Genomic DNA, 27,893 nt, shown 5'->3' on the forward strand with positions numbered 1-27,893 from the left:
ACTGTCGTGCCTAATATCATCATAAATAAACATTGATATATACATATTAAAATAGATTAAATTAGACCGACATTATTTATGATAAAGAATAAATGATTAGAAATAACTAATTCATATATACCTAATTCTTTAAACGGGTACCTCTAACAATTTATAGGATACCTCTGTAATTGCTATTGGTTGCACTAAAGCATATAGTGGTTCAATTAAAAGTGCAAACTCATACCTGCAAGGCTGCAAGGGTATACTTCCATTGGACATGATCAGATTTATGTTCCACTAATAAGGCTTCGATACCATTCTAAATATGCTATCACATGTAATATTAAATTATTAATCATAGACTCATAGTTCTTTTGTGCATCAAAAAAAATAAAAAAAAATTAATCATAGTTCTTTTCGTATATAACCCACATAATTACATGATGTAGAAGATACAATTTAGCATTTCTTTACAAAACATAACCCTCAACCGACTAAACCTCTTTGCTTTGCTTGGAGTGGAGGTGTTTCCATCGTACGCATGTCCACAAACAATTCCTTCTCAGTTTAGCATTCGGGCCTTTGCCTATTTTGCAAGCACTAGTACGAACTACGCCAAATCCTTTTTGTTTCCCATATTCCCTAAAATATTCATCAAGTTCCTGTCATGACTGAAAGCCACATCCACAGTACAAACTGTTCTATCTTAACTGAAATGGCCACACTACTCTTGCCTTTCTTTGAAGTCTTTTAAGACTCTTCACCAATCACAATTCACAACCTTGAGTAAAATACATAAATAATAACCATAATCAACAAAAATGAACAATAATAATCATTAATCAAACATAACCAAAACCAACAACTTTTCATGGACATCCAACCATACTATTTTTACCTTATTCACTGCACCAACAACCACATTTCATCAATAAAAAGTTCTAAACACAAACAAAAACTAATTCCCTAGTATATCAAAATAATTACATACATTTACCCCTATTTCATGCCCAACAATTAAACAAATTAAATTTTCTACATTTCAGCTTTAATATTAAGTCATTAACATTTCATTTTACAACAATTAAAAAAATTCTTTTTCCTATTTTACAAAAATGAAACAAATTCTTATTCCTATTTTTTATGCTCCAAATTTAAATCAATTTCTCATGCTATATTCGACAATTACCTCATTTAATTTCTCATTTTGATTTTCTGACTAACCCCTAATTTACCCATTTTCCATTTTAAGGCTAAAGTATTATATTTGCATCATTCAACAACGTCTGCAATGCCGCATCGTCGTCTTCATACTCAGCTTCATGTTCACGCCCGCCGGCGTCGCCTCCATGCTTCACCAAATCAAGTGTCACTAACGACACATCCTACATTTATTAAAAACAGACCCTTTAATTTACCCGGTTAGACAAGCTACTTCCATGGTGTTTTCATGGTTGTTCTTCTTCCCTTCGACATTTACAAGGCTGGAGGAAGAAATCAACTTTTTCACTCTTCCCCTAAAGTTACAAAGTGTCACTATCATTCATTCGGGACCACCCCGTTTACATTTTTACTGTACAATTTTCTTTTCCCTTCAAAAACCACCCCGTTTTACTTTATTTTCCTCATATTTGTGAAATTGCCATTGTGAGACAACCCTGAAAATATACTTCCTCCGATAACCACCCCTTTCCTCCATCGTACCCCCGAAATCCCAAATCGACCCTCCTCCCCATAATTGCAAATATATATATATCTATATCTATATATATATATATATATATAGAAGAATTTATTTAAACCTATAAAACATATGCTAGGAAACTTCAAATTCAAGGTTTTCGATAAAAACAAAGTGATAAAAGTTAACAACTATAAACCCACTTTCATCATCTTCAACATTAGAATCCAAGAATTGGTGAGAAATAGTGGGAATCAAAGAAAAAGTGTAGCTAATTTTTGGACTTTTCTTTTAATTTGGTCGTGCAAGCATTACATTTGGTCGTGTTGTAGAATGGCAATAAAAGACGCCGGTTTTGAAGAATGATGGTGGGGGAGTCTTCCGCCATGGAATTGAAGGAGACATGAGAGAGAAAATGAAATGGGTGTTAATGGGGAGAATAATGTCGAGGGAAACCATAGCCAGAACTCCAGAAGCACAAGTGGGCCGTTTTGGAGTGGGGTGTCGTGGGTGGGGTCGCCGGCGGTGGAGCAAGCTGGGCGGCGGCTTGCTGGCGAGGAGGGGTGATTGGTGGGGAGGAAGTGGTTTTATTTTAAACACAAAAATATTTAGGTTACATGTGTTATGTTTTAGTTGTTAAAAAAAATAAGGGAAATTCTTTTTTTTTTTCTTTTTTTTTACAAGAAGAAAAAGGGATTTCATTAATAAAATATTGTCAAACGACACTTACATATAATTCTTAAGAAATCAAGAATTCCAACACAAGTACACACCTTAAAACTAAATAGATCGTAGAATTGATTAACAATCGCCTTTATAAAAAACTTCATCTAAACCAATACAATCTGTGAGTTTGCACTGATTCGGCTTGAAATCCACGGATGCGTAGTCGTTTGAGTGAAAATATTCATGTGGTCCTTCGGATTCTTGTAGAAAATATGAAACCCTAGATCTTCAACTCTTACCATAGAAACATAAAAAGAAAATAAACTCAAGAGAAAAATCATCATCTCAAGGATGAGATCTATTTATTGAAAGCAATTTAAAGGTTTTTGGGTTTACCACCGGCAAGAACACTAGTGGAGGCCCCTACAAAGATTCACAACTGAGATCAAGAGGAAAAGAGATGGTAGAGATGAAGAGAAATGGGAGAGGAGAGAAGGAAAACCTTCAAAAAAAATTGAAAAAACCTAGCAATGGAAGCTAGGAAAACCCTTCCAAGGGAGAAACCCTAAAGGGAACACTTAAAAACCCTCCCAAGGAGAAAACCTAGACGGAACTAAAAAAAATAAGGGAAATTCTTAAAGGTACTCTTAAGTTTTTAAAATTTCTCTTTAGTAAACAACAAAATTTTCAATTATCTTTGTAATCAACTATAACCATTATTAAGTCAATGGTGACATTAGTTAATCAATTTAATCTTTTATTAACCATGGTTAGTTTTTTTGTATTTTTTTTAATAAATAAATTATTTTTACAATAATTTTGATTGTTTTATTTAAATAATTTTTTTAAAAAAATAAGGAATAAAAAAAAATTCCCTTTTCCTCCCTTGTTGGAGCCCCCTTCCCCGAGGCCAACGGAATAAGCCAACCCCCTTGCCAGAACTAGCCGCTGCCCCCTCTTCCTCGATTCCCTCCCCTGTCAGATATGGCAACCCACCTCCCACCTCCCCCCTTCCCTGATTCCCTCTGATCTCCTTCCCCAATTCCCTCTCCTCTAATCCCAACCCAGACACCCATGCCAACACCCTACATTCTAGATTTGGTGTCATCGGATTCCAATAGGCTAATCGCTTTCAAACTACTACTCCCAGAACGGATTTTATTCAATCTTTCCCATTTAACTAGTGATCTCGATCTCTTTCTACTCCAATCCATTTGCACAAATCGTAACATTCTCAATCAATTTCAATTTCTAGGGTTTGTGTTTTAGGCATCGGGGTAGGGGAAATGGGAGGTATAAGACGTCGGGATGGGGGGGAAAGAGAGGAGGTGGGGGTGGGGGTCACTAGTAGGGTGGGGATGGTAGGGTGTTGCCGTCCGAAGATAAGGGAGGCTGGACGCCGACAGGGGGAAGAGGTGGCTGGTGGCTGGATGAGGGGGGGAGGGGGAGGAGGTTGGGTTTTATTTCTAAAATAATTTAATAAGTAAAAAAGTAAAAAACGATTAAGCCTAGTTAAAGATTTTAACCTAAATAAATCATGAATATTATAGTTAATATATACTAATAATTCATGATTACCAAAGATAATTGGATTTTTTTTGTTGTTCGCCATTGAGAAAGATAAAAAGTTGAAGAGCACCAAAGAGAATTTCCCAAAAAATAAAAATACCTAACTATAGCTAAATACGGAGTATTTAATAAAAACAAAAAATCATTAATATTATTAGGAGCTTAATATCAATTATATTTTTTTGGTGATCACGAGGGGCAAGCCCCAAAGAGAAAAGAAAGCTAGGAAACTAGAAATAAAAAACAGAGTAAACTAAAAGGACACAAAACCAAAACAAAAAGAAACAAAGAAAAAACAAAGCAACTAAAGAAAACCAACTCTAGCATCATCCTCATCACTTGGTCTAAGCAGGATCTGGGATCATCCTAGGCCTCGTGACGCCTCTAAGGTCCTCCAATAAAACGCCACGAAGGTCCACCGGGACCGCCTCAAAAATAACCAATTTCTCGGAAGAAGTCACTCCAAATTAAAATTAGTTAGCCAGTCTGCCACACCATTAGCTTCCCTACAAGATTACCAGTGATTTCCCAAAATAATGTAATAATATAAACTAATTCCTTGTGTAGATTGGTTTAAAAACTATTTCTCACAATACCGTCCACATAGGATCGGTTTCAAGGTTCGGTAACATTGTTGGTGGTTTTAACTAATTTAGAACCTCTAATGGTATTAGAGGTTCTATGCATTGTACCTCTATTGATATTAGCGGTTATATGCGTAGAACCTTTTTTGGTATTAGCGGTTCTATATAGAACCTTTATTGGTATCAGCGGTTCTTTACGTAAAACTTCTAATACCATTAGCGGTTCTATATAAAGAGCCGCTAGTGAACGCTAAAGTAGAGGTTCTATGCATAGAACCTCTAATGGTATTAGTGATTCTATAATAGAACCTCTAATGGTATTAGCGATTTTATATCTATATATAGAACCTCTGTTGGTATTAGCGGTTCTATATATAGAACCTCTAATGGTATTACCGGTACTGTACTACCAAATTCCAAACCTAAGAACCGATCCTACGTTGACTATATTTTGGAAAATAGTTTTTAAACCGACTTATATAGGAAATTAATTTGTATTTTAGCATCATTTAGAGAAATCATTACCAAAAAGAATAATAAAAAATTAACTTATTATAAAAAAGAGAATTTCTCTTTTTAGTTTTTACCACAGTAACTTTTATTGATTAATGGTTGACTTTAGATATACAAGTATTAAACTAACTAATCCCTCCTCTTCAACTAAGCCACCACCCACTCTCCCCCCAGCTTTCGAGAGTGGTTGCTAGGGTTTGGGTTTTGAATTGTGGGCCGGGGAAGGGAGGGGGTGGTTTTCATTTTCCATCAGTTTTTGCAAATTAATATCACTACAGATGCCTTCCTCTCCCATTTTGTCGCAATCAATAACTTAATACTAAAAAAGACACCGGGAGTGACATGTATTACATCCTGGTGCTGTTTTTCCCTCCATAACTCCCCTTCCCTTTTTAAATTTTTTTTTTTGTTAATATTTGATTTTATAGTAATATCATTCCAAATCTTTTATATTATCTTTATGAAAAATATATATTCCTTTTTATTTGGTGTTCATAATTATTCTATATACATTTACCTAAATAATTATTTCAACTTCTTTCAAAAAAAAAAAAAAAAAAATTATTTCAACTCCTTTTTAACTACTCCGTATCTTTTATATGTAGTATTATTAAATTTTGCCTAAAAAGTTATAATAAATTGATTCATTAAATAGATGTTAAAGAAATTACTTTAAAACATCACTTGATTTTTTTATTTTTTTTTTCAAATACCTCTAGCTAATATTTTATTTCAATTTCAATTCGATATAACTATATATTCAAGTTAATTACAATTTTTTTTATGAAATTTCACTACTATACGTACATATTATCACAAACTGATTTATAAAGTATAGTATAGCTATAAAATAAATGTTGTGTTTTATAAATAATTTTTTTAGATATAAAGCTGATATGTTATTTGTAATTTTGTGTATGTTTGCACTTTTGCTAATAGTTTTAGTGGAGATTTTAGTTTGTTGTTTGATTGTTTTTTGATGTTTATTAAAAATTCATTTATAAATAAGTATTCACTAATATGACCACTAGACCTGATCAGACCCCACCTAAAAAATTCTCGAGTTCGGGCAGACTAAAAAATCCATTTTTTAGATAATTTGTTGCTTTGACTGTTTTGGGTAATTTTACCTATGCCACGTGGGCCAATCAAGTCTTAACACGTGTCATACTCTGGTTGGACCAGTCTCCATTTGACACGTGTCCCTCTTAGAAATTGGGGGAAAAAAGCGGCCTTCGAGGGCCCAAATCCTGAGAAAGCCGTAATACGGCGCAGCCCAGCAGAGCTAGGTCAGAGTGACCTAACTAGGGGCACGTTTCCCAATGACCCTATAAATAGGGAGATTCCCCCACTTTCGGGACAAGAATTAATTATTACAACATACCCTACATTATCTTATATCAGAGAAGCACCTGATCTCGGAATCCGGGAAGATCTCACTTTTCATTTTCCGCACCTTCTCTTACCCAGATTCAAGTACTAACTTGATCGTCGGAGGCGGAGCTCCTACCACCCGGAGTCTCCGTTGTTTTGCAGGTACAGGCGCAGTCGGATCAGTCCTCGAGCTGTAACTCTCCAGAAGGACAAAAACACCTAAAACATTTGGCGCCGTCTGTGGGGAGAGTACCTCAAGGATGGTTCAAGAGTTTGTACCGCCTCCTAACCCCAAGGCTAACCAGCTGGAGGTCTTTACAAACGATGAGGATGATGATCCTCAAGTCGAAACATACATAGCCAAAGATGGCTCTCTCATCACTAAGCGCATCCGTCCTAGAGACACTTTGGAATGAGGCGAAAGCCAGGCGGGTACCAGTAGGCCCCCTAGTCGGCCGGAAGGGGAAACCCAGTCGGCAAGAGGTAAGGCTCCAGTCACCAGAGAGGAGCTCATGAAATTCATGACGAGTTTTAAGGGTGAGATCAAGGATCTGATCGAAAAGAAAACGGCTGGATCTAGCAAGAGTCAGTCGGCCAAGAAGTCTCCTCGAACTGCGAGGAAGAAGCCAGTCAGGGACAGGCAGCCGACTCCACATCCAAAGGACAAGGCAGCCCCAACCCTTGACTGGTCCAAAATCCTTCTACCCCAGAAGGGTCCAAGAAGTCCCCGTCGGGAGAATCAACCGGTGGGTAACAAAAAATCTATCAATGATGCCCGGCAAATCATCGAGCGCAGGAGAAGTCAGCAGCTGTCTGAGTCAGCCTCTACTTCGAGCTTTCCAGACAGCTTCAAAAACACATCTGCAGGGAATATTCAATCCTTGCATGAGAGTCATACAGGCGGTAATACCGTCCATTCTGGCCCTCAAATGATTGGGAATGCACCGTACTTACCTCTTATGGTCTACGGTCCATATTCTCCTTACTTCATGCAGCCGGCCCTCTTTGGGGGTCAGGCGGCATATAACGTCCAGCCTTTGGACTGGCAGCTCCGTCTACTCAAACTTGGTGAACAAACTTCTACATTTACTAAGGAGATAACCGAGGCCGCACAGGCGGCCAAGGTTAAGAATGTGTTGGTTGGTGCTTATGATGGTACCACCAACCCTGAGGACCACCTCATGGCCTACTCGAACCTCATGCACATGTAGGGGCTAGAGGATGCTATGTGGTGCCGGTGCTTCCCGGCTACATTGAAGGGCATTGCCCAACAATGGTTTGGCAACCTGTCAGCCGGATGTATTGACAGCTTCAGGAAGCTTGCCTTCCTGTTTGCCTCCAACTTCTCAAAGGCTTAAAAACGTTGCTATCAAAAATTAGATTTTGTTCATCAGGACTAAAAAGTTTGAAGTTCGGAATTAATAAATTTAAGTCAGTCATTAATTATCTTAATCAGGTATTGCATTATTTTTCTCAAGAATTATATTATTTTTGTCAGGAATTAGCCTACATTAAATTACTTAGACTATATTAAATTATAGAATACAAATCACATATTAAATTATACAATACATATATTATGAAGCTAAAACTGCTTACCTCTGCTATGGCATTGCTCATTGCAAGATCTTGATCAGTGAAGATTGATTTTGGTTCAATTCCACACATTGACTTTTTGAAAATTGAAAGCAGCCAAACAAATGTTTCAGTCTTTTCATCAGTTATGAATGCACATCCAAACATCGTTCTTCTCTAGTGATTGTTTATACCAACAAATGGTGCACATATCAACCCATATTTGTTTGTTCTGTATGTTGTATCGAAGATTAAAACATCACCATAAGCTTTGAAATCTTCAAGCATTTGAGAGTCACGCCAAAAATAGCTCACCACATTATTTTCTTCTCCAAATTTCAGTCTATAAAAGAATGAAGGATCTTGATCCGCTCTTTCTTGAAGGGTGTCTAATACATTCTGCATGTCTCCACCTTCAACCATACTCATTTTCACCCTTGATACATAGTTAAGGTGCTCTCTCTTAGTATAACCTACACATTCTTCTCCTCCAGCTTCATTGCTTATACAATTATAAGCATCCATTGGTTTAATACCACTCTCAATCATGCTCTCAATTAGCTCACCCATTGGAGCTGATATTTTCCTTTCTGATCTTAGATGATGTCGTTGAATTGTTATTACCAATTCATGATTATGTTCCAACTCATGTGTAAGAACAACAAATTTTCCTTCTGTATTTTTCTTGAAACGAATATGAGCTTTGCATCCAGTTCTTGTCTCATTTACTTCCCTTTCTTTTCTCTTTTTTTCATCAGTTTTACCCAATATGGGTATTTCGACTGAAGTTTGTTCACCTAAAATCTTCTTTTTACCCTTTGTCTGTCCTTCCTTAGAACATCTAAAATAAAACTCATACAGTATATCATTGTAATCTCTTCTCTTTGTTGATTTTCTGACGCCGAAACCAACAGATCTTTGTATAAAAAATGTCCTTCATTATAGTTTGATACTGTATAACTTGCTGGACATCTACTTATGTTTTCATCCTTGTCATATTTGTAATAATCTGCAACAAAAGTAAATATAAATCAGGAATAAGATAATTTATGTCAGAGCATTTAATTATCAGTTGGTTGAGCAGGTAAAATATTTAATATATTTGGTTGAGCGTCATTTATTCGTAGCCTAACCCCTCTGTTCTTCATTTATGTTTAAAAGGCCAACCACCTTCATTACTTTCCATTGTTTAACTGCAATTACTTTCTTCTTTCTTCTCAGGAATTAGATAATTTATGTCAGGTATTGAACAATTTTTGTCAAACATTACAATATTTAGTGTTGAATTTAATAGTTTTTTAGTCAAGTTTATGATATTATAAGTCAAGAATAAGATAATATTAGTTAGGAATTGCTATGTTTTAAAATCCAAGTTCCTTTGTTCAGTAGATTATTACATACAGGAATTAGATTTTTTTAGCAAGTCAAGAATTATATAAAAACATTCCGGAAGTTGATTATTTCAATCAGGAATTAAATTTATACAGTCAGGAATTGAATTAGAAAATTACTATGTTTTAGTGAGGAATTATATAATATATGTCAGGTATTAGTCTATTTTTGTCAGGCTTTAAAATATTTTAGTCCAGAATTAAACTTTTTTTGAAAGTTCTAAATCTCAAGAATTAGCATGTTTTAGTCAGGAATTAGATAATTTATGTCAGGTATTACAATATTTTAGTCAGGAATCTAATAGTTTTTAGTCAGGTTTAAGATAATATTAGTCAGGAATTACAATTTTTTAGTCAGAAATTAAACTTCTTTTGAAACTTATTTTATCAGGAATAAGATTTATACAGTCAGGAATTTGATTATTTAATTCAGGAATAAGATTTATACACTCAGGAATTGAATTAGAAATTAATTTTTATGAGGAATTACCATGTTTTAGTGTGGAATTACATTATATATGTCAGGTATTAGTCTATTTTTGTAAGGCATTAAAATATTTTACTCAGGAATTAATTTTTTTTTTAAGTTATAAGTCTCAGGAATTAGCATGTTTTAATGAGGAATTAGATAATTTATGTTAGGTATTGGTCTATTTTTATCAGTTATTACAATTTTACTCAGGAATCTAATAATTTTTAGTCAGGTTTAAGATAATATTACTCAGCAATTGGTATGCTTTACACAGGAATTAGATTATTTTATCAGTATATAATTCTTCGAATATTTATAATTTTCAAACAAACATACCTATTATATTTGCAGCATCTTCATCTCTTTCTTCATCATCTCTTTCTTGATTGGTGTTGTCTTCTATAATTACATTATCTGCTGCATTCATTATTAGTATTAGTATATTTGAATTTCAATGGTTAAAATTATCTGCAACACCTTATGTATACAATCTAAAACTAAAATAGCTTTGCATGAAAATTATAAGTCAAATTTAAGTCAAAATTAAATACGATCGGAAATTAAATTAGCCTTGCATGCAAATTATAAGTCAAAATTAACTACGATCTGAAATTAAATTAGTCTTGCATGCAGATTATAAATCGGAATGAAATTAACTACGATCTGAAATTTAATTAGTATTGCTTGCAAATTATAAGTCGAAATTAACTATGATCTGAAATTAAATTAGCCTTGCATGCAAATTATAAATCGAAATGAAATTAACTACGATCTAAAATTAAATTAGTATTGCTTGCAAATTATAAGTCGAAATTAACAACGATATGAAATTAATTAGCCTTGCTTGCAAATCATAAGTCGAAATTAACTCGAAATGAAATTTACCTTGCATGAAAATTATAAGTCGAAATTGATTGTATGCAAATTTAAATTGCATCCAAAATTGAATTAATGCTTTGCGAAAATTTATAAACTCGAAATTGATTATACAAATTCTATATGATTTGAAATTAAATACGATCTGAAATTAAATACGATCTGAAATTATAATTAAATTGTACCTTTTTCAGCAGTAATTGAGCTCGAAATTGATTCTATAGGTGAATCAGATTCTTCTTCAATTATCATTCTGTTGTTTGATTTCTCCATTTGCAGATTTGAATGCTCTGAAATTTGAGTAAATGAAGGCGTTCGTATTTTGACGAAATGAAGGCATTCGAAATTTTGAGTAATGACGGCACTCGAAATTCGAGGAAAATGATGAAAATGAAAATAATTCACACATTTTATAAAATGGCGCGCGGGCTTTGGTCGGGTTTATCAGGCCCGCGCCTTTTTGATTAGGACCCCGGTCTCACGTGAATCCAGTCTCACACAAAACGCTTTGTAATGTCATATGTTATATATTATTATTTTGTATTCAAAAGATCCCATAAAAAATCGCATAAGTTGGTGGTTAGACAATTAGTTTTAGAATTACAGGTTTGAATTCAAATCTTGTGGTGAACTATTTTTTTATTATTATAAGTGCATGACATGTAATGAAAACAAATGAAAGGGAGCGCCACATGGTGTTATGAATAGTTGCATGAGTGACGTAGCGTAATGAAGAGAGTTTATGTGACACGTGGACGTTGTTAGAAACGCCTTTTAATATATTAGTATAGATTAACAATAATCTTACATTAAAACATTAGCCATAAATAATAGTTTCTTGACAACATACTTGTAAAATTATAAACAAAGGGAGTATCCTTCTATTTTTATCCTATAATCTAAAATAGTGAAGCTTAATATAATATTATATTCTATGGTTCATTTTTTAGATTAATTTACTTCAACTAAAAAATGATTAATCTTGTCAAAAAAAAATAAATAAATAAATAAATAAAAATAAAAGATTAATCAGTAATTGCTTAATTGTAAACAACAAAAATCACTTCATATAAACATGGAGTAGGACAACAAAAATCACTTCATATAAACATTGAGTAGGAGAAATAAAATGGTAAATGATTGGTACTTCGGTTTGTTGTGGAAAAGGGTGGAAATGGGAATTATCCTATTTTGTGTAACGTTAAGACAAATCAATAGTAGAATTGTACCATTGAGATTTATCCTTTTGTTTTTAATATATATGCAATATGAACCCAAAATAAGAACCCAAGATACACAATGTGCCACTAATCTACATACTGAAATAAGAGCAAAGCAACGTCTTAAATCTTACAATATCCAAAACAGAACTAGTTAAATATGTGTAGCAAACCAAAACCATGTACGTAGTATATACTATATAGTTATAAATCATGTAATCAACAGTTATATACATTCCAAAAACCTCAATCATTTCAAAACCAGTACAATATCAAACCAGAGTATGATTCGGAAAGAATAATTTAATATTAACACCAGGAAAAAAAAATCATAAAATCTCTTTCCACACACCATACCCCCCTACCCTGCTTGTAACAGACGAGGGTGGACACCAAAAACTACATTTCTAAAACTAATAAATGCCACAAATGAATACCCACACACAATGACACGAACACCACGATTCATTTTTCACACCATTTACAGAATACACAACAATGAATTGGAACGACCAAGACCCTTCATAATAAGATCATTGGCCAGCATCTATTGTAGTCCCCGTTCTAGCTTGTGAGATGCGGTTAGCATAAATCGTCACCAAACGCAATTGGGTACTGTTAAGTCTCTCTAGATAGGGCAGGAATGCTTTCCCAAGCATGATATAGATGTCAACCAGACAAAATACAACTGTCTGCAAAAAAAAAAAAAAAAAAAAAAAAAAAAAAAAAAAAAAAAAAAAAAAAAAAAATATTAGTAGGAAAGATATCAGCTATCAAAAAAAAAATCAGATACACACCCAACTACTGTGGGGAAAATAATGGAGTAATACACTTCTTTTACGCCAAGGAACCAAAGTGTTTTTTAAATAGCTTGGCAACCTATGACTCAGTGTTCTCTAATATTATGATCATGGAACAATATAGCCTAACTCAGCTCGCAAGCTAAGGCTAAGCTGGCTTATAATTTTAGCAGTTGTAGTTTCAAAATTAATTTTTACGTCCATGCTTAAGCTTTATAACTTGTGAGAAATTATTATATAAAAAAAAAAATACTCCGTATTTCTTTGGTTTACATTCTTGAACTCAATTCTTCTTTACAGGAAACTAAACGAAGTTTATAAGATCAACCAAGTTCAAACTTGGATGTAACCCCTCAATCCTAGTTCTGACATAAAGTACAACAGTTACCTTGCGCACGTCAGCACTCTGATTTCCAAATGCATCAAACAGAGCTGGCAAGAAAGACGGCAACTGATTCATCAATTCCTCTTGAGACAACCTGCCCACAAGCTGAAGGAAGAAAATATACTGACATCAATTATTTAAAAAAAGTTAAAGCCAAAAGGCCACATGTAACAATCCTATTTGAAAAGTAGCCAGCCAACCTTGAGTAGAAGCAAAATAGCAAACAAATCCAGACAGATTAATGTGGTTATGTAAAAGAGTAATACCTCTTTCCTGAGTCGAATCTCATGAATTCTAAATTTTGACCAACATTAACCTAGAACTGAGCTAATCCATCATGTTCAGCTATACTTGATTTATACAGTATCTAACAATCACACAAAAATTTTAGTTCATAGTGGAACCCTTCTCCAATGTACTTATTTCCTCACATCATTTTCCAAGCAAGAACCCACAGGAGAAGATAATCTCAGTTAAAAGAGACTACATTGATTAATAAACTTTATTTTTTTTGAAATGAATTTTGATTTATGGTGAACATTGAATTTAAATAACTTAGCCTTATTCAATCTTGAACCCAGGTTTAGTCCCCAAGGGCAATATCCTAAGTGTGAGGGTACTGGTGTAGTGGTGATTGCAGTTACCTAACATTCTTTCCAAGTTTCTATTGTCCTTCAAAAGAGCAGATTGAAGAGAGGACATCATATATAGGCAGGATGAAGAAAGGACATCATAATATAGGTCATACAGTCAGAAAAACAAGTAATGGCAAGATTGCACAAAACCGAAAATTCAATATCCAACCATACTTTTTAGTAAGTGAATTTTGTGCATCAAATAGAAGATAGACAGCAACAAATACCTTGGTCAAACAATTTATGGAAGCAACAAGAGTCTTCTCATCCTCTGCAACCAACAGAGGAACAATCACCTGCAGAGTTGACAAAAAAGAGCATCACAAAGCATGCAAGAAATATTTGAAACTTCAGTGGGAGAGCAGATACAAATCTTGCTACTTACACTCAAGCATCTAAATGGGTCATACTGGGCCAACAACGTAGTCAAGCAGTTCTCTGCTTCATTAGCAACCTGAATATGAAGGTATATTGTTAGACTTGAAAAATAATTATAACTAGACATGATCAATGGACAATTCCTGGCTAAATTGAGCCAGTCCACAGAGCCAGGCAAGATAGGCTATTTTTGTCCACAAGGCTTAAGCCAGGCCCACTAGAGAAGGCTTGGCCGGACTAGATCCCGGCCATCCTACATCGATTGCTGGGACAACAAAATATAAATTTTCATAAAATAAAAAAAATAAAAAAAATAAAACAATTTTAATGATTTCCCACATAATGTGGTGACCAGCTAGTCCTCTCTGGGGCAGGTTTGTGATTCCACAAGCCCAAGGGTTGCTAGGACTGGCAAGTGCAGTGAGATAGGCCATAACAACCCATGCAGGGCAGCTCATTATGTCTAATAAATGCTCAAATAAAATTAAATTAAATTTTTGTAAAAAAAACATTAATTTACCTTGGGAGCAGTATCCTTTGAAACATGAAGCAGCTTTTCCATTACAATTTCAACAGATTCTTCCATGGCTTCTTTCTGGATTTTGGAGTCGAGGCAATCACCATGTTAAAAGTAAGATATGTCTTGGGAAGTAACCATAGTCCATTAAGAGCAAATAGTATATTGACAAAGTGAACAGCTCACCTGATTTTTTAGCATTTCAGCAATCAGCAATAGTACAAGTTCTTTAACAGAAGATTCAGGATCATCTAACACCTCAAGTACAGCAGTTAAAATCTGATTGAAGTACTGCAAAACAGGAAGCAACAGTACTTAGCATACCCTTCACACTTTCAAAATCGACCAAAACAAATTCTCTATTTATTTTAACTAAAGGCAAATACAAAAGATTACCTTTCAGAGCCACTATACATGTCAATATCAGATGCCCATACATAATTAAGATGCTATACATGTCAATTGAGATTCAAGCAATGAAAAGAAATAGATTATTTTTTTACATTGAACCTCAAACTTTTGAAATTTCCCAAATTAGAGATAAGGGGGAAAACTAAGTGGAAAAGAGATGGTAAAAGTCCATCCATATTAGCAGAAGCAAAATGACGAACAATAAGAAAAAGAGGGGAGGAAGCATCAAAGGGAAGAGGAAGGAAAATCTCAAGAGAAGGAAAAATATATAGCTAAGAAACTGGAGAATTAATTGTAAATATGATTAAAAAGGGGGGGAGAGAGGAGTAAATGAGAATAGAGACAGGAAAAAGTCAAGAGAAAGGAAGAGGAGATGAAGAGGAAATCTCACTGCATTATGAGCAGAGCATGCAAGATCAAGTGAACAACATGAAAGAAAAAAAGTGAAGCTGATGCCACATTAAAGAATCCCCCAGAATTTTTTCTCCTTAGACCAGATGTATTCATCTCCAAATCAAATACTTTTATCCAGCCAAACACAATTTTCATTTCAAGCTTATTTTTTCAGCAAGAATATTTAAATTTCTACATTTTTTAAAATAGTTTCATGCTCTGGAACTTAAAGGAGAACTCTTCTAACTTTTGACAGCACAAACTCTAAAATGAAGAACAATACAAGCATACAACAGCCCCATAATGCTTATCTAGTTATCTTACTCAAATTTACATGAATTCACATTGGAACCTTGGCTGCACTGTGCATAGTGACAATGAAAAGAGCAATGCGAAATTTAGATCCAGAAAAAACACAAATTCCCAGCTTACTAAAATATTGGAAAGAGCATATAAAACTAACTCAAGAATATAACCACGCAACAGATACAATTGATGTCAAGGGTTCTGTTATAAGGAACATAAAATCCTTACCATCTGGATGGGAAACATCATGATATACCTAAATGCGATTACAGAGTACTCAACAAGTCAACAATAGTAACACATGAATGTAGAACCCATCTTCAATATTACCAAAGAATTATATCATCAGGGTTAAAAATTGCTGAGAAGGTGATAAGTTAGTCCAAGTAAGTATACCTTGCTCCACATGGAGGAATCATTTGATATAGATGCTTCGATCAATTGATGAATTGCACTTTGCTTGCTGTCGGTGGAGCTTCCTTCATTCCCGTTGCAAATCTGTAAGAAAAAATGACCAAATAATCAATTATGAAACCCGTTCCGTGCATCTCTTGCACAAGAGGATCATCTAGGGCTCTAGGCTAAGGAGGAGATAATAGAAAGCAAATATGAATAAAAAAATTTAAAAAATAAAATAAAATAAAATAAAAGCCCATGAAGAAAGATGCCCCATTGCAGCTCCAGGTGAATGTGTAAAAGGCTAACAAATTTTTTTCGACAGGACCATAAGGACCACATTATTAATGTTCTGTGTTTTCTCTAACCCTTTTGCCCCAGTTTGGATTATGCAAGCACAATTCATGATTTAGATTTCCAGATAAGGAAAACCACAAAAGAGAAGCAAAGCAATATTATAAACAAAGGACAATGAACTCACTGAGTGAAGAATTTGAGGAATGCTCAGACCAGATTCTGAACTGGAGGCAATCTTCAACACTCCAGTTTTAGTATGGTCTGTGGCCAAATCATCTGAGAAACCATTTTCATGTTGCAATTCTGCGCTGGCCCCAATACTGTCCGAACTCTTTTTAAGTCCATTAGTGTCCATTCGTGGAGTGGACAAAACACCTAAATTGTCACTACTGTCCACATTTTCCAATCGACTGGCCCAATATCCTACACTTTCACCACTGTTATTTCCCATATACTTATCTTTAACTCTTGAATCTAGAATCTCGTGACCAGATCCACTATCATGACTCTCGTACAGGTTAGCATGCGATTCATCAGTAGTAGCGTGATTGGTACGACCACTTGAGTATGTTGAATCCAGCATCGGATTCCATTTCCTGCCTCCATCACTGTCAGGGGAATTAGCAGAATATCTTCCAAAATAGCTCGTTTTCTTAGATACCCCCATATAGCCCTCTTCAGAAGACGTCCCCACAACATCAGATGGATCATAAGCAGCCTTCGAACGCTGTCTCTCTTTCTTGCTCTGCAAATAGTTCATCAAATCAACTTCTATACGAGGTGTATACTGCTTCAGAGCTCGCCTCAATGAATTTTGCTCTTCAACAGATAAGCTTAGGATAAAATTCAATACATTTGTGGGATCATAGTGGGTATAGACTGATATAAAACACGAAATAGCTGCCTCCTTAAGTTTAGTATTTTTATCATGAACTAGAGGTGTCAATTTTGCAAGCCACAACTTCAATATGCCAATGTTACCAGCACCTTCAGATGTAACAGAATTCTTATTAAAAGAGCCAATTGCAAATTCAATAACAGCCAATTTTGCTTTGGGTGATCGCTGTTCATCCAGTGAACGAAGCAATGCAGGCAACAAAGAATCCACCCCATAGGTTTTGCCTACAATATCCAATGTTGTCGAGCAAGGCTGACGAACTACCTCTTTTGGATCAATCAACCGGGAGAACACATGTGGCAAAATCCTTTCCATGTAACTTTCAAAAGGTCTTCTACAAGCAGGAATTATCTCTGCGAGAGTTAAAAGAGCAGCCTGGGCAACTTTATGATGAGGATCATCCAGATGCTTAAAAAAGAGCTTCATCACCTTTTCAAAATTTTGAACAATGTCCTGAATACCGCTTGGGCCTTGCTGCAGAAGAGATCGTATATAGTTGAAAGCAGCAACTCTAGCACACCAGTCAGAGCTTGGACTTAGTCCCTCACCTAGAGCCTCATGAAGAGAAGCTGGGCCTTCCACAAAACTTGGTGTTTCCCCAAGAGGAAGATGGCTGTCATCAAAACTTCTCCTCCTGCTTGAAGATGTACTCCTACCTGTGACATTTTTTCTTGATAGTGGTCTCTGAAAATTTGGAACATAACTTGAATCTCTAAAAGTGGATTCTCTATAAGGTGTATCAGCATATTGCCTATCCATGTGTGAGTTCATGTATCTTCTAGAATCTCTGATATCAGTTTGCTCTTCAGTAAAGCTTCTCTCGTGTGCTCTTTCTGAAGCTCTCTTAGCTGAGTATGACATCAATGTTGATGATGGCTCATTCATGAGACCACTACGATATGATAATTTACCAGCATCTTTCGAAGCATGCAAATGAGAATACATGTCAGAATGAGCCATGCCACCATTGCGGTTTTTATTTCCAGTGACTGATGACAACTTTGAATCCAATGATAAGCTTGTGACTTGATTTGAAGCAGGAACGGCAAGAGGATATGGAGGATCACGAGACGAGGGAGGGTCAACTCCTGCACTAGGGGCAATAAAAGAAAAATTTACCCTTTCTCAATGTAGTTCTAACAGCATATTTTCCAAATAAAAGTAGTAAAAAAATCACAAAGTAAATAGAAAAGAAATTATCCATACCTAGATCAAGGCTAGAAGATCTAATAGTTGACGAATTATGTTTTGAAGACAAATCTAGACCTCTAAGCAAACTTTCAATTGCCGAAACTTTCTCTTTGCTGGAATTCAGTACACTTTCCAGGCTACGGTCAGAACCTTTATCAAGAGACTTTGATTGAGACAAAAGCATCCCAGAAGAAACAGATGCTCTTGAGGATAGAGTTGCAGTCTTGTCCATTGCAACAATAGCAGAAGTACCATAACCAGGCATATTTAAAGAAGCAGATGACTGAGGTGTATTTGGCACATTTCTTTCACGAACAGAAGGAGATGCATGCCTTCTATGTAAACCCCCATCTTCTTCATTAATTATCTAAAACAAAAACCAACTTCAATTTGCTAAGAAACAAAGGGAAAAGCAGGAATAACCATTGTCTTCAATATCCAACCAATAACAAAGACAGATCAGTTCCCAAACGTAGGAGAAATAGACCCTACCCTCTGTATAACAGGATCAAATGATTGAAATAGCCTTCTAGAACGATCTGGCCAGGTTTTCGCAAACATTCTATAGCAAGCCCTTGCAGTTGTTCGTACCTAAAACAATAACATAATAGGTATGAGAATAAGCATACTTGAAAAAAAACATTTGACTAGGAAATTCCCTTTCCCACAAATATCATGATCTAACAGTTAAAGACAGTCCTAAATTTAAAACTTATTTCTGTTCAATTTGTCCTTGTACTGTGGGATGGTCAAAATATTCCATATATTAATGCCAGGATTGACACCTCTGAATATTTGAACATCCTGCAGATGTTATCATCATAGAAAAACCAGCTTAACCATGTAAAAAATAAATATATACATCTAAAAAAGGTTACAGCCCAAACTTTATGAAGTGTTAATGAGATTACAGTTGCAGAGAATATTCAAAGGTGCTTTATTTATCATTTTCTTTCAAAGAGTAATCAAAGATATACCTCGCTCACAGCATCACCAACACAACGTCTAATCATATCTTCATATAGATCAGCTGCTCGCTGTATTTCAGGTTCATCAGGCCAATGTTCTAGGACTAACAGTGCATAATCACAACACCTACATCAGAGGACGAAAGGATTAATATCAATTCAGAATCTGAAAGTTTTTCAAATTTCACACTTTGATTGAAGAATGCAAACCTGGCACGCAGCGCTGCATTTCGGTCATTCTTAGCACAATCTGCTATTCGAGGGAGTACACGAGCAACTTTGCAGTTACGCAACATCTTGGATTACAAAGATTGCAACTTGTATCAAAATTTTATAAAACAAAAGAAAAAATAAAGAGAGTTTAAAAACACTAATCGAGGAATTAGAAAAGGTACCGTCTTAATGCAATTATCAGCAGACTCTGCAATTACGAGCACTGTTATCACAACAAGCTTGAAAAGAACCTACAAACATAATTGAAATGTCAGAGACAGCCAAGTGTAGTGCAACCACAATCATGAACATAAAGAAAATTTTATTTAAAAGAAATAATAAAAAAGTTAAGAAATTGAAAAGAAATTACAGGAATAAAATGCTCCGCACAAGCCTCGAAGTCTCCCAGCAACTCCTTTGACAAAAAATTCAACAAATGACAAGCCTGCAGATAGTGAAACAGATTAATAAGAGAAAAACCAGACATTAGACATAACAATCTCTGCAGCTATACAAGAAAAGGAAGAAATGGAAAAGACAAATGATGAACTAAAATTTAGTTGACAACTGGACAAACAATCCAGACAACTGGTTTCCTAGATTCACTATTATTAAAAAGCATAAAATCATCAGCCGTGAAACCCTGGTGTTAGCCCCGTAAGAATCCCGCAACTTCAAATTACCCTGCAAGGCTGCAACAGTCATCCAGCAGCAGAATCACTTTCACAGGCACAGCTAGTCAATTGCCGGTGGAGTGTTTGCACAGCATTCTCTGGACAACTGGCAATAAGCAAGGCAAGGAGGGAGCAGAGAAATAACCATACCACCCTTTCTTCAATTCTTTCCACGTATTTGACATGCTATTGCTGGGCTCCATCATAATAAATTTCAGGATGCATCGATTTTACTTATGTACAGTGTCCTCGTATCATCTCAACTCACTCCTTGAAATTTGACAAGATTGGCCACTGGGAACAAACTTACCCATTCCTTATCCCTGAATCTGAGTATCATACTCATCAACCACCTCATCATTTAAAAATATCTTCAAACTTGCCCATTTTAAGAAAGTTCATCTCAGGTAACATTAGCCAATCCAGAAAGACCAAAGTTCAATACTATTCACTTGAGAGTTGAGACCAAAGTTTACTACAATTCACCATTACAGGGAAGCCAACATTCCAACCCAATGCCTATCACAATTACAAAGATGAGAAGCAAACCATCTTATAATAAAAGGTAGCTTCATAGTGCACACATAATTGGCATTCAGCTGGGACATTTAAGGAAAAAGAGAACAGGCTGCGGAAATATAAAAACTAGTACCAAGATAATTACGAGGCTGAATGTAGCTCTAATATACAGCTGAACTGCTAAGGGAAATTCTTTTTAAGGCATGGAAAACGGTCCGCCAGGAAGCCTCACACCTTTAAAAAATAGAAGAGAGGCAATATCCTACTGTAAGACCATAAACTGCTTGCATGAATATACTAGCTAATATGATCCGAAAGAAGCAACTCAGAAAAGTTTGAATTCAGATGGAAAAATAGAGCAAACTACACCAGAGTTAAGAAAGAAGATAAAGCAGAATAAAAAGCAACCCAGAACAAAGTATTCACAAGATCAATAATTTAAAGGGAAACAACATACTTGCTTAACTATGCTTGACCTACGATCGGAAAGCTGTGTGCTCAAAGGACCAATAAGTTGCTTTAGCAACCCCCGGAAACATGGGTAATCAGCAGCACCTGAACAAGATATATTACAGAAAAACTTAGCTCCAGACATATCTACAATTATAAGTATCTCACAAATACAATGACAAGGTTGAAGCAAATATTATAACGTAGTGTTTGGTAATTTAGATTTGATTTGATATCTTTGGATTCGATTCTAGAATTTGAAATGGTGAAATTGAATTTCAAAACAATTGTATGGAAAATTCTAATAATTTCAATTTCACGTCTAACAATTTTAAAATTTTAATTGTTGTTTGAGTGCTAAGATGAATCAAAACTATCATTAGACTTCACCAATGCCACTATCAGATGTTATGCCTAAATTGCTACTAGTGTTGGAATAGAAGCAAAGGTGGGAGAGGCGATTGGAAGGGGTAATTTAATGGAGTGCGGGAGAGTGACTGAAACGATTATAAATTTATAATAGAAGAAATTATGAGAATGCGAAAGTAATTGGTGGAGAAGGGAAAGAATTGTTGAGGGAATAAGGATGATGAGGTATAATGGAGTTGAGAAATTAATGACGACGCTATAAACGAGCTTATTCATGAATAAAAACCATGAAAATCGAGCAGTATTATGAAACAAACCAAGAAAATCAAACATAAAAGTGAAAATTTAAAGGAAAGCAATCTTGCTATTATGGAGGCTGAGGAGAAAGAAAGGAAATAATGGAAGAGCAAGAGGGTTAGGACTAAAAGGTGTCGTGAATAGAATAGAGGAGAGAGAAGTGGAAGTCTAAATTGGATTTCAAAATTCTAAGAATCATGTTGATTTCATTTCTAAAGATTTGGCTGATTTTTAAAACGACATGGAATTGGACCCAATCCAAATTCTTAGCGAATCCAAACAAGTCACTTGACCCAATCCAGAATTTGAAATGAATTCAATGTCCCCAAACAGGCCATAAGACTAATTCTGCTCAATTCCATTAATGCAAGACAGCTGTTTGTAGTCTTTGTACAGTCATCACAAGACTGGCAGATAGATTATAGCATCTACATCACATAAGTAATACTCCCTCCATCCCATAATCAAGTGCAAGTTGGGTATCCCATAATCAAGTGCATGTTGGGTATCCCAAAAGTTAGTGCATGTTTCTAAAGCTCTCAATCCACAAACTTTTTTACCTTTCCCATATAAAATTCTCCTACATATCCATAAATTTTCGTGCTATTAAATGCTTTTTAACATATCCCATACAAAAAACATATATACAAAATGTCATTACTTACTTTTTACCTTTTCCATATAACATTCCCCTACTATCAAGAATACTATATACTCCCTCCATTCTTCTTTATTCCCATGAAATATTAGAAATGGGCACTTAATAATGGGACGGAAGTTAGTATTAAAAAAAGATAAGCCCGTGCCTTAGGACAGACTAAGTACATAAACTGGTTGAGTGCTCAGTGTAAAAATTTCCTAGTGTGGGTAGGCAGCAAGAGGGTGATAAAGGGCATATGTAGTTAAAAAGTATTAGCTAAGGTACTAAGTCTAATCATCAAAACCCACTGCACCATGCTATAATTCCTCAATCTAAGCCCTGTTCTCCTCACCTGATATTTACAGAATATAAATTTTTTTAACCAGCTTTACTTATTTTTAATGAAATTTAATGAGTATCTCTCAATCTACAAAAATTTTCCTGAAATTAAATTATTTTTACTAATTAAAACTTAAACGGATTCACTATTATATTTATCTTCACTGTAACTTAACTAATTTTATTTTTATCAAACATAACTTATTATTACTAAACATTAATTTTTAAATTGAAGAGAACATGGCCTTAGTCAGATATGCCAGTAGCAGAATTAAAGACCAGACCGAAATAGGAGATCACAATTTACGATAAGTAAAACAGTTTTTGGTACACATGATAACAGAAAATAGAGAGGAAACCTCCAATTACAAGGCCTTCAAATCTCTGCATGGCTGCAATACGGTGAGACCAATCTTTTTCTGGTACAAGTGTCGAAGCAATTTTTTCAAATTCCCTGATTAGCTCCTTCTCTGAGTAAACTTTTACAGGGTCTACTGGCTTTTCAGTAACATCTCCATCAGCTGCAAACCAAAAAAACGAATCAAGGTTTCGCCAAAAAGGATCCTAGGAATACCTTTAACTATCGGGAATGATGCTGAAGAAATGACAATTAAAAGAGCTACATACACAAGGGACATACAAACGCTTGTCAAAAAAGGTTAAAAAATAAGCTATTCTTGTTTAGTTGTTTTGAACTTATAGATACATCATACATAAAAATAAAATGTCAACAACACACAAAATACTGTAAAAGCTTTCCACATCTACATTATAAATTTAAAACTGAGATAGTTGAACAAGCTAACCTCCGAACAGAGATGTTTCACGAGAAGAATTTTTCGCTTTTGGACTGTTTCGCTTGGGATTATGATTAGTAACCTTATGCTCATTAACAATACTACTACTAACAGCGCCATCAGAAGACCGGGGCTTTGGTTCAATCCTCTCCAACCTCGCATTAATATCTTTTACCTGCAAACCGGATACCAAAAAAATGATAAACTGATACAAAACTGAAAAACAAAGTTCAATGGTGAAGACCTCAGACTTTACATCATAATCAAGGAAAATCTCAGCAATTTACACATTTAACAAGCCATTCTGAAAAAAAATATCTCAGATAAAATTAAAAAGAAATTAGTTTCAATGACATTACCATATATGATGGAAGCTGATGCCTTTGTAGTTCTTCTTGGAATTGAGGCCCAATCTGCATATACATCTCCTGCAGATAACGAGAGAAAAATGTATTCATTTTAGACATAGGAAACATTTGTGTTGAAAAGAATTGAATAGGTCGGACTCAGTAAAAATACATAAAAATCATGACAGCAACCACAAGCGTACAATACTAAACTTCTAATTCTTGCCTTTCCTTTATTAGGATTCCCTGATGAAGAAAACAGTTTTCCACCCTTCTTGGATGAAAAAAGATTATGAAGTTATGGTACTTGCTAAATCAGAGATACCTAAGAATTTGACTAATTCCAAATTAAGATTTTAACAGATGATTTCATTTTGAACTGACTTAAATCTTTGTTGGAAAAAGACATACATATACTATTTTAATTTACCAATTTTGTTTCACTAATCACTACCCACCAGCCACTAGCAGCTTGCTAATATGATAATTGATTTATGCAAACACTCAAAGAAGCTACAATTACCAGACAGCTATGAAAGCTAATTTCCCAATATATCCGATTTTACAAGTGTAGGAACCATATCCCTCAAAATAGTTTTCATTAATAGGTTTGACAGCTTGTGGGTACATTATTTTGGTCTTAGGCCTCCTAATGGAAGCGGGTCCACATAGAGCTAAAACTTGGTTGTTCTCTAAGTTAAAATGAAAATGGGACTTGCTTTTTAAAAATATACCCAGTTATGAGTTAAAACACATGTTAGGTACAAGGCACTTAATCAAGCAAACCTTAACATTATAAAATCTCTATATTCAACCTCAAAACTTTTAAATACTCGAAACCGACACATGAAGTAATGGTACAATGAAATGCATGATAAATACTTCCCTTCTTAAACCCTGCCAAATTCTTCCAACTGAAAACCATCTTTAGTAAACTATCAAAAATATTTCTCCTCTCTTTACCAACTATCAAGGGAAGTTCCACTTATTTTGGCATCTATTTTATACGTCTAACAATGACATGTTACTTAATGAGTTACATATGACTTGGTATAACATAATATTAGTTGTCTTCTTGCAAAGAAAATAATAAACACAGGCCCACAAGAATTGCACCTAAGGCCTCTCATAGATTGTCTAACACAACCACTAAGCTACAGTTGAACCTAACCAATTATCTCATCATAGGCTACCCCAAAAATGAACTCCCCTCCTCTCTCACTAATCGGCACCATCTACACCTCTTCCATCTTTATAATTCTCTATTACTATGGCAATTAAATCCTTCCAATAATGTTGTGATAAGTATGCGATTCTTCTTCGGATGAAAGTGCATAGCTATGTGATGAGTATTCCATCTATATCTCAACCATTAACAGTTGGCCTTATGTCAATTAGGAGGCATGCTATAACCAAGGTATAATAACTAGTCCTTATATAAAACAGGTCATATTCATTACTCCAAACGACTTATGGAATAAGGCCTAATGTAGATGACCTCAGTCAGCTTGGTGAGCAAAAAGGTTAATTGCCCAAACAAAACCACATCCCACACCATGCCCATAGTTGGAAAAGTTGATTTGGCTGAAAATTCAGACAAAACTGACCTGAAGAAAATGGATCTAAGCTCTAGAACACAATTATATGACCCATGACCTGAAATATACAGAAATAAAATTACTCGAAAAAACAGTGGGTCAGACCTGAATAATGCTAGTCAACACATTGATTTAAGTGATTTCCTTAGTTTGGTGCATTGAATTTAGGTTTAAAAGATGGTGATGCAAAGCATAGAGACCCAAGAGACTACAAAACCATTTGAATAGCAAAAAATATACATAATACGAGTTATATTATAATTTCTTGGAAAAGAACTCGAACTGAAAACAAACAAATTAAACAAGTAGCTATTGCAAGTTTTGCAACTGAAAAACATTAGGGAATAAACGATGCTGATCATAAAAATTCACCAACCTCGATGCAGGATATTGCAGCTTCCCTAACACTGTGATTGGGGTCATTCAACATATGCAATATCTGAGAAGGTGCCAAATTTTTAAAATCAGTCATAATTAGTGAAAGGAATTAAGACAGCTTATTCAACTATAAAGGTAATACACAGCAAGGTAATCAACAAGCATACTGGAGGAAGAATGGCCCTTTGGAGAGGGAGCTCCGTAGATGCAAACAAATTCATTGCTGATGTAACTGTGCGAGCAAATTCTTCCCGGACTCTCCAGCTTTTATGCTCCCAAGCATAAGAACCAGCTCTTTCCACAATAATTGTAGGTGAGGAAACCTGCAATATGCACCAATATGATAAGCATTTAACCATACAGTGATCAAAAGACGCCATAAAACATCATATAAGATACAATCACTAAAATTAATCTAGTCAATTCAGTGAAAGAGGACTAAATGCACCAAATACAAAGATGTTCACAACAACCATGTATACTTTCCTGACCAGTATACTGCTCCAAATCGAGAAATTACAAATTTTTACTACACACAGTCCAGCTTTGTATGGAACACCCCTACTACCACAACACAAAATGACTCCGCAGTCCGCACTATTGAAAAAATAAAATTTTACATTTTTGTCTAACTAGTGTATCAAAGAATAAAATTTCCTTTACATAATTACTAAAAAAAATTATCAGCTACACACAAGCTTCATTATTTAAGCCAATTTCTATTGAAAAGGATTGCATAAAAATAAATTGAACTAAATCAGCCTCAACTCAACTTAGATTTATCATGGCGAAAAATCAAAGACATGGTCATCTACCTCATCTTTGCTTTATTTCTAGTGAAATGGATTGCATATAAACTACATTAAACATGACTACAAATGCAGCCAGATAATTGCATGAAGCAAAAACAAATAAAAATCATCATAAACTAAAATCAAACAAATTATTTTTTTTTTAACAAGAAATCAAACAAATTATATAGTTAAATCAAATAAAAATCATCATAACTAAAACCAAACAAATCAAATAATTAAGAATTTTCCCCAAATATTTATCAGACTTTTACTAATTCCAAACCAAAATTAAATCCATTATTCTTCTCAATACCTTATAATTGGTCAAAATCTCTAACCTTATATAAATAAAAGAAATCAAAAAATCAACATCGAAAAAAAAATAGTAATGACCTCCATAAGAGTGAGCAAGAGGCGGCGTGCGGCATCGCGAACAGGCTGTTTAGCATCACCAAGACGCTCAACAGTTGCAGGAACAAGAGCATTAAAGTGAATTTTAAAATGGTCACCAGAAATGACAGCAGCAGAAGCAAGAGCAAGGAGAGAGCCTTGAGAAACTCTGAAATTGTTATCCTTAAGAAGATCTAAGCAAGTATCAACAAGAGAAGTAACTTCGGAAGAAGACAATGGTTTTCTGGAAGATTCGAGAAGATGGTGGAGACGTTCGACGGCAGCCATGCGTTGTTTGGTGTCCTTAGCTCGGGCGAGTTCGAGAGCCTCCTCCATTGTTAGGGTTAGGAGGAGAGGAGATGAGAGGAGAGAGAAAATGGAGCAGATCTGGGGAAGAGAGTGAATGTTGTTGAGGAGAGAGAAAGTGAGAAGGGGGTTAAAGGTGAGGGAGGAGAGAGAAAGTGGAGTAAAGAGTGAGTGGGAGTGTGTTGGTGGTGGTGAGTGAAAAATGAGGGTGGCTAGATCGACGGGCATAGACGAGGCGAATCTATTTTCTAATACGAATACTGTTTGTGGATTACGAGACTATTTTCAACCATTGTTTTTCTTC

At 35.0% G+C, this 27,893-nt stretch overlaps 1 protein-coding gene across 1 annotated transcript; it reads right to left on the bottom strand.

Moving 5' to 3' along the window:
* Positions 1-12,066: 12,066 nt before the first annotated feature.
* On the bottom strand, positions 12,067-27,817 carry LOC145570345 (CLIP-associated protein-like). Its single transcript, XM_081629392.1, has 21 exons — positions 27,287-27,817; positions 26,267-26,422; positions 26,098-26,160; positions 24,136-24,204; positions 23,786-23,951; positions 23,339-23,500; positions 21,342-21,439; positions 20,062-20,136; positions 19,874-19,942; positions 19,689-19,774; positions 19,488-19,605; positions 19,003-19,101; positions 18,526-18,877; positions 16,606-18,407; positions 16,125-16,226; positions 14,805-14,909; positions 14,622-14,696; positions 14,109-14,177; positions 13,951-14,019; positions 13,092-13,193; positions 12,067-12,595 (listed from the first exon to the last, which is right to left on the bottom strand). The coding sequence occupies exons 1-21, from the start codon at positions 27,815-27,817 to the stop codon at positions 12,437-12,439; spliced, it is 4,527 nt and encodes a 1,508-aa protein (XP_081485518.1). The 3' UTR covers positions 12,067-12,436.
* Positions 27,818-27,893: the final 76 nt, after the last annotated feature.

Source organism: Chenopodium album, chromosome 12 (genome assembly GCF_948465745.1).
Source record: "Chenopodium album chromosome 12, dcCheAlbu1.1, whole genome shotgun sequence".
In the NCBI taxonomy this organism is placed as follows: domain Eukaryota; kingdom Viridiplantae; phylum Streptophyta; class Magnoliopsida; order Caryophyllales; family Amaranthaceae; genus Chenopodium; species Chenopodium album.